The 8,510-nt window shown below is 40.3% G+C and overlaps 2 protein-coding genes across 2 annotated transcripts; both read left to right on the top strand.

Annotated features, from left to right (window-relative positions):
* Window positions 1-258: 258 nt before the first annotated feature.
* On the top strand, window positions 259-2,384 carry LOC130506421 (uncharacterized). Its single transcript, XM_057001065.1, has one exon. The coding sequence runs from the start codon at window positions 292-294 to the stop codon at window positions 2,266-2,268; it is 1,977 nt and encodes a 658-aa protein (XP_056857045.1). The 5' UTR covers window positions 259-291; the 3' UTR covers window positions 2,269-2,384.
* Window positions 2,385-4,516: 2,132 nt separating this feature from the next.
* On the top strand, window positions 4,517-5,226 carry LOC108835651 (histone H2B.3). Its single transcript, XM_018608878.2, has one exon. The coding sequence runs from the start codon at window positions 4,597-4,599 to the stop codon at window positions 5,026-5,028; it is 432 nt and encodes a 143-aa protein (XP_018464380.2). The 5' UTR covers window positions 4,517-4,596; the 3' UTR covers window positions 5,029-5,226.
* The last annotated feature ends 3,284 nt before the right edge of the window (window positions 5,227-8,510 follow it).

Genomic DNA, 8,510 nt, shown 5'->3' with positions numbered 1-8,510 from the left:
GCGAAAATTATCGATTATTTTATTGTTTAATGAATCGGATATGATTTTGGGCTTACTCTTTCTTAATTGGCCATCATCTCCAATAACTTACTTCCAAAATCACCCATCACCTGTACTGGAAAAGAAAACATAACCTTTTCTTTTCAGAGAAACAAAGAATCAAGCTCTTTCATTAAAACACGATTGGTTCTATTAGTACTTTACAAAAGCTTATATAATACCGTCTTCGGGTTCCATTTGTGTATCCCATCAAATAAGCTCTTAAATTCACTCACATACATCGATCGAGTTATGGGTGCAATGACATCAACAACAATGTATAAACCATCCTTTCACAAGCATCCTATTTTCCCTTCAGCTACCTTCGTTACCACCAAAAAATGTGGATACTGCCATAAAAAAGAAACCATGTACGGTGGCTACTTTTGCAATGATCCTAAATGTAACAGTTGGTTCTTCCATAAAAAATGCGTCGAATTAGCTCCATTGGAAATCAACCACCCTTCTTATCCCCAACATTCTCTCTTGCTTACAAACAAATCGGTATATCGTCCATGTGGTTTGTGTGGAGGAGAAATATTCCCTCCATATTATAGTTGTTCCACATGTGAATTCGAAGTAGATTTTACTTGTGGGACGAAACCATCACCATATGCTATCGAACATCCCCTATGTCATGACCATCCACTTGTCTTTTTGAAGAAAAGAAAAGAGGAATCCTCTTGTGAAGTATGCATGGAGAATTTCAGTGGGCCGTCATATTTGTGTCACGAATGCAATCTCTACTTCCACCTGGACTGCGTCAATCTTTCAGAAGAGGTAAATCATCCTTGTCACTCTAATCATCCTATCAAAATTATTGCACCCGAAAATCTCATGGATAACGCCGAAAGGATTTGTTTTTCATGTGAAAAACAACCTCAAAAAGTGATTTATCATTGTTCCATTTGCAACTTCAGCATATGCCTTAACTGTACTAGAAACCCACCACCCCTTGTAATTGACCATACAAGGACCCACGTGCATCCACTTACTCTTTTTTCCAGAAAAATGTCATTTACTTGTGATGTTTGTGGGGAGGACGGTAAAGGAGGGCCTTACGTATGTCTTCAGTGTGCTTTTATTGTCCATGGAAAATGTATCGACTTACCCCGTGTTATCAACATCAATCGCCATGAGCATCGCATTTCTTTCACTCCTCATCTCGGTGCTGGATACTCGGAATGTGGAGTTTGTCGCAAAAGTTTGAATCAGTACCATGGAGCTTATTCTTGCTCTGTTTGTCCAAAATATGCAGCTCACTGTAGATGTGCGGTGGGTTTTGACGTATGGGATATTATAGAATTGGAAGGTATTCCAAATCATGATACCGAAAATATTGCACCTTTTAAGGTGGTGGGTGATGACTCGATAGAACATTTTAGTCATGAAAATCATCCTTTAAAGATCTACAAGAACAATATCATTTATGATAAGTGGCTACAATGTCAAGCATGTATTCATCCACTTGGATTTGAATCCATCTATGGTTGTGAGGAATGTGGATTTTTTCTTCATGGAAAATGCGCAAACCTCCCTAGGAAGAAAAGGCTTATCTTTAATCCTGTACCACATTCGTTGGAAGTTGCTAACAGAGTTGTAAAAGACTGCATGCATTGTAGAGTATTATTTGACGGTTTCAAGTATACATTGAATCATATATTGTTTTACGATGTACATTGCGGTTCTCTCAGTGAGCCGTTCATCCATGATGCCCATTTACATCCCTTATATTTTTATAAGAGACGGGGTTCCAGTTGTGTTGCATGCGAGGACTTTGCAGATGGCGACTATATGCTTCGTTGTGATGCTTGTGACTTTAGTTTATGCTTTTATTGTGCTAGTTTGCCTTTAAAAATATGGCATAGGAGTGATGATCACCCTATCACTTTATATTGTGGCGAAAAGGTGAGCATAAAAAGTTGGTGCGACATATGTGAGAGGGAACTGGATCAATGTAAATGGTTCTATACATGCTCTGATTGCGAAGTCACATTTCATACACAATGTGTAGTAGGAGATTTCTCACGTCTCAAACCAGGAAAGATCATTATCTATCATGAACTTAGATTTAACGTGGTTCGTAATAATAACAGCACTCGGCTAGTATGCATCCAATGCGACTCTAGATGCAAGGACTCTGTCATTCTAGAGTCTCGTGATTTAGAGAATGGATACATCTGTTCCCGGTCATGTTTATCCAACTTATTTCCAAGGACCAAAATGTAATAGAGAGTCATTATGTTTTATATATATGGTAATATGGTTCTTATTATACTCCAGTAATTTCTATGTATGTATGTATGAACGAAAATGGATAATCAACGTTATCGTAGTTTTGTGAGAGCATGATTAATAAAGTCTCAACCAAAGCAAATACATGAATACTGTTATATTCAGACAAATTCAATCTTACCAGCTCTACATATTTCTATTTTTACCTAGTGGATAGTGATGATGATCCGTGTGTGAGATCCAAGGAGCGTGAATTTGATGGAATTCAAGCAACTGAGATGGATCTTGATGCCTTGAAAAGCCGGGTCAATTAAAACATAACTTATCTGTGAAGGTCCGCAGCTTTCTGCATGTCTGTCTCCTAGTCCTTTCGTGAGAATGTCAAGAAAACAACTGTATGTTACTTGGTTAGGAACTGAATCTGCATGCAGTATTTTCGAACATAGAATCACAGCTTTATTTACAAGCCCAGGCTTTAGCATAATCCGTTGATAACAGCAGTGTGAGTGACTTCATTAGGTACACACCCTTCGGTTATTATCGGGAGATCTAGAAGATAGACCCAAAGATAAAAATATACATATTAGAATAATGATAACATATACTTTGTAGTTATCTAGATACGCTAATTTCCCTGTAATTAGGAGTTACTCCCTTGTATAAATACTTTACGATGTACAGAAAGATCCTAAACCCTAAAAACTTCATGTTCTGAGTATTTTCTTTCTCTCTTCTCGTCTACTATCGTGTGTTCTTCACATCATGGCGAATACCTCTACAAATTCTACTGCTACTTCTAGCAAAACTCTTTTTACCTAGCTTCCAAAAAAAAAAAAAGTTACACGACCTCTTCTTCCTCAAAAAAAAAAGAAAAAAAAAAGAGAGTCAAGCTATCCATTATATTATCACTGAATGACGTCTTTACTTCACGTACATCATGACATGGACTTTTGGTTCGTGATAATATACTTTGCTTCTACTATTCATATCAAAGCTGCTTTTGTTTCTGTTCATGATAACAAAGCCGCCACTATTCAAGCCAACGTCGCTGAACAAGCTGTTGTAGCTTCCAAACTTGAACAGCCATGCCATTGTTGCTTGCTCTTCAAGTTATTACTTCTACCATTGTTGCTTCATCAAGCTGCTTAACATACTCAATCTACTTCCGCTGCATCATCAAGCTACTCCAACTATTTAATCTACTACAAGCGCTTCATCAAGCTGCAACAACTACTACTGCCACCAAACAAATCGCTGCAACTTTAACACCATTACAAGAAGCATGAGCTCATGATGGTATAAGGGCATTTGTAGTTCAACTACCACTACTGTCATGCTATGTATTTGATGACCCCAAGCAAGTGATTTTCTACATCTACTACTGTCAAGAAGAGCTCGATGTTACAAATCAGGAGCCTTCAATTCTCCTACTTCCAGGAATTACTTTTACTACCATATTTTGAAGATTTGTCCAATCTCACACGTGTTATCACGTATGAGCTTGCGGGAGGGTATCGGGAGATCTAGAAGATAGACCCAAAGATAAAAATATACATATTAGAATAATGATAACATATACTTTGTAGTTATCTAGATACGCTAATCTCCTTGTAATTAGGAGTTACTCCCTTGTATAAATACTTTACGATGTACATCAATATACAGAAGCTTTACATTCTATTTTATTCTATTTCAGTTATCATCAAATCCCATAAACCAAATGCTCGCTCGAAATCTCCTGTTTTGCTCTTTGCATCGATCATATACTTGTATAGATATCACATCATCAGGCTTTGAGTCCACTATTATTATGCATCTCCTTACAAGTCCACATCTTCAGACTGACCGGAACGTGGGATGGAGCTTCATCAATCACCGTCAAAAAGCAACATTCGTCACCGTGTGCAACAACAAACCCATATCTGTGAACCGGTCGGGTCGAAGTATGAGTTAAGAAGATTACATCTCAGTCTAACATGGGCCTACGATTAGGCTTGTTATAATAGATGGGCCAGTGTAGAAAGGCGGGGGCGGGAAGGAAAAAGTTTCCCGGAGGACCATAAAGTGCGCCAAAACACGACACGTCAACAATCCCCGCCATCAAAGTTGTGAGAGCTTTCGCTTTTGACCGTCGATTATCTTTCCATTAAAGAAAAAAGATCTAACGGTGAAACGTAGTGATCCGCGTCGAACTATTTCATCCAATCATATCAATCCTTTCGAGGTATATAAAAAAGCAATCTCTCAATCCTTATTCAATACCCCAAGCAAATTTGACTTTCACTACTCAGATCTCTAGAAAACTCAGAAAAGAGAGAATCCATGGCTCCCAAAGCAGCAGAGAAGAAGCCCGCCGAGAAGAAGCCGGCCGAGAAAGCTCCCGCGGCGGAGAAGAAACCAAAGGCCGGGAAGAAGCTCCCGAAGGACCCCTCCGCCGCCGTCGCCGGAGACAAGAAGAAGAAGCGGTCGAAGAAGAGCGTGGAGACGTACAAGATCTACATCTTCAAGGTGCTGAAGCAGGTCCACCCAGACATCGGGATCTCGAGCAAGGCCATGGGGATCATGAACAGCTTCATCAACGACATCTTCGAGAAGCTAGCCGGAGAGTCTTCAAAGCTCGCGAGGTACAACAAGAAGCCGACGATCACTTCCAGGGAGATCCAGACGGCGGTTAGACTCGTGTTGCCTGGAGAGTTGGCGAAGCACGCTGTTTCTGAAGGGACCAAGGCCGTCACGAAATTCACCAGCTCCTGAACTTTGATTTAGTTTTCCTTTTTCTTTAAAAAAAATCTGGAATGTCTGGATTAGGGTTTGTAGAATTTCATTTCTTGCGATTGTAATCTCGTCTTTTTTTTGTAAGTACGTTTGAAATCTACGTTGAATCATTGTGTGTCCTAATCATATGCTTTGAGATTGAAATATCCTCTACTCTTAATGAAGTTTTTTTATTCAGCCAGCTTCTCAAATTGCGTTAGATTTTACTCAGTTTGAAGACTCTTGTAATCACTAGCTAAATATGTTAGTGATTCTCTTGATCAGAGGAGCAGTGTTAGTGAACATATATACATCTGCACATGACTCGTAGACAGCTTTGTTGATATGACCCATGTCAACTTTTTATAAACAAAAATATTTATTTGAATTTTGAAAAGAAAACCGAGAAATGTTAACAATTGACCTATGTTATATATGTTCATGATAAAATTGACTCCTTTAAAAGATTTTCTTGGCTCCACTATAGCCAATCCCCTTTTTTCATCGGACAAAGGTTTCTCCTCTTTGGCTGTGTCTTAAGTTTCTTTCTATGCATTTGTAAATAGCTTAGCCGCTATTATGTAGTATCTGCAATGGTTTTGTATTTTACATGGAGTCGAATAGAATTCAAACCCATTTGTTGGCAAACAAAGATCTATATATCAACCTTGGAGACCTCAACAACAAAATTTCCTCTCCACAATCAAAGATATTTTCTTCTCCAAGGGAATAACCTCAAGAAAACTGTTCAAGGGGTAAACTCAAAAAGAAAAAAAAAACAAATCTGAAAGAAAAGCATTTTTGTTGTTATTGTTGGAAGAAAGCATTTTGTTTTGCTTGCGCACTTTCAGATTTCTTTAGGAATAATTAAGTTATTTCAGCAAAACAAGATTCGTTATATTAAGAAAAGAATAAAGTTTTTTTGAAAGAATAAAGTTTGTTCAAAGGCATATATAATAACGTCTTTGGGTTTCCATTGTGAACACCATCAAACAAACTTCTTAACATTCACTTGAGACCGACCATAACATCAACAACAATGTATAAAGTATCTTTTCACGATCATCCTCTCTTTCCTTCAGCTAAGTTTGTTACCACATTTTGTGGTGCCTGCAGTGCATACGAAACCATTTACTGCGGCTACTATTGCAAAGATCCTGACTGTATTGGTCTGTTTTTCCATAAGAAGTGCATCGAAACCCCATTAGAAATAAACCATCCTTCTCACCCGCAACATCATCCTCTCTTGCTCACAAACCACAACTTTGGAGATGATCCATGTGATTTGCTCACTCATCATCTCGGTGCTGGATACTCTAAATGTGGAGTTTGCCGCAAAAGTCTAAGTCAGTACCATGGAGCTTATTCTTGCTCTGTTTGTCCAGAATATGCAGTTCATTGTAGATGCGCTGTAAGTTATGACATATGGGATGGTGTAGAGTTGGAAGGTATGCCAAATGATAATTATACCGAATATATTATTGCACCATTCAGAGTGGTGGGTGATAACTTGATAAATCATTTCAGTCACAAAAAACATCCTTTAAAGTTCTACAAACATAATATCCTTTATGATAACTTGATAAGTGGATGCATTGTGATGCATGTATTCTTCCACTTGGACTTGAGTCCGTATATAGTTGTGATGAATGTGGATTTGTTCTTCATGAAAAGTGTGCTAATATTCCTATGAAAAAAGACTTATCTTTTTAGCCACACCATTTGTGTTGGAAGTTGTTAACGAAGTTGTATACAACTGCAGCCAGTGTGGAGTATTATTTGATGGTTTCTGTTAAGATTAGAGTCACGATCTCTCTCCCTCTTGTAACTCTCTTAACACGGATTATATGAAAAGTACGATTGCAATAATACAAAGGGAAATCCCCGATTACAAAGTACTGAGCTGATAACGATACTATGATCTCATGTCGATCATAGCTGCAGGTCTCATAGCGACACTACACATCAATATCAGCATGAAAAGTAAAAGCATCAACTAATGCTTAGCTTATAAGAAAAGAAAAGTATCTTCTTAGCAAAGCCTCTCTCTCGCTCCGAGGCTTTGCTCTCCTTCCTTTATTCCTCTCCAACACTAAGCCTCTCTTCCACTCCGAGGCTTTGCTCACCCAACTCATTTCCTCCCTTCTTCTGTTCTTCCTCAGTCCCACGTGATCTCTTCCTGAAGTAGACCTGCTGCAACGTATCAATACCCCGCCCAACGAGACGCAGCTTGTCCTCAAGCTGAAATTCAGGAAACTGTTGCGCAAATTCCCACCCCAACATCCATGACGACTCGTGCGGCGGTAGGTCCATCCACTGCACAAGAACCTCCAAACACCCAGTCGCTGTGTAACGTGTTTCCAATATCTTTTCAGGCGTCAAAATGAACTGACCTTGCGGTGAGAACGACTGTGGTAGCTGAGTGAACTGCGTAGTCGTCCCCACTACTTGTTTCAGTTGCGAGACATGGAACACGGGGTGCACACGAGACCCCTCAGGCAAGCGTAGACGGTAAGCAACCGGTCCAATCTTCTCCATAACTTCAAAGGGACCGTAGAACTTAGCGGCTAACTTTTGACACAAGCGTCGCGACACCGATTGTTGGCGGTACGGCCTGAGTTTGAGGAAAACCATATCCCCCACCTCAAAAGAGAGCTCGCGACGATGCTTGTCAGCTGACTTTTTCATCCTCTGTTGAGCCTTCTCCAGGAACAACTTCAACTGATCGAGCATGTTATCACGTTCCTTAAGGTTCGTTTCCAGTTCGAAGTTGGCAGTGGAGCCAGGCTCGAAGCGCAGCAACGGTGGCGGATCCCGACCATAGACAACCTTGAAAGGAGTGGTCTGAATCGCAGTGTGAAAACAGGTGTTGTACCAGTACTCAGCCCACGACAGATACTGCAGCCAAGTCTTCGGGTGAGTGGATGCGAAGCAGCGCAAGTATGTCTCTAAGCATCGGTTTAGCACTTCCGTTTGCCCATCAGTTTGGGGGTGAAACGCAGTGCTATACTTCAGCGTAGTACCTGCTAACTTCAGACACTCTTTCCAAAAGGAACTCAAGAAGATTTTGTCGCGGTCAGAGACGATGGAGGCTGGAAACCCGTGGAGTTTCACAAGCTCCGAAGTGAACTTAGCAGCCACATCAACTGCGGTGTAAGGGTGCTTGAGACCGTAGAAGTGGGCATACTTGCTCAGTCTGTCAACCACGACAAAGATCACACTTGTTTTGTTCGATGATGGCAAACCATCGATGAAATCCATGCTAATGTCCTGCCATATCTGTGAGGGAATAGGCAAGGGCTGCAAGAGGCCTGCTGGAGTTAATGTTGAAGACTTGTGAGTCTGACAAATGACGCACTGAGTCACATACTCTTGCACCGTCTTGCGCATGCCATCCCACTGAAATGTCTGTTGGATGCGCTTGAGTGTTTTGAAAACGCCCGAGTGCCCCCCAACAAAACTGTCATGGTTCTCCCGTAAGA

Source organism: Raphanus sativus, unplaced genomic scaffold (genome assembly GCF_000801105.2).
Source record: "Raphanus sativus cultivar WK10039 unplaced genomic scaffold, ASM80110v3 Scaffold3218, whole genome shotgun sequence".
NCBI lineage: Eukaryota > Viridiplantae > Streptophyta > Magnoliopsida > Brassicales > Brassicaceae > Raphanus > Raphanus sativus.
Note: the sequence above shows the minus strand (reverse complement) of the source record. Positions and strands in the feature narration are given on the sequence as shown.

Bases quoted from the DNA above. Each gene is read 5' to 3' on its own strand.
- LOC130506421 (XM_057001065.1), top strand. From the start codon at position 292: ATGGGTGCAATGACATCAACAACAATGTATAAACCATCCTTTCACAAG.
- LOC108835651 (XM_018608878.2), top strand. From the start codon at position 4,597: ATGGCTCCCAAAGCAGCAGAGAAGAAGCCCGCCGAGAAGAAGCCGGCC.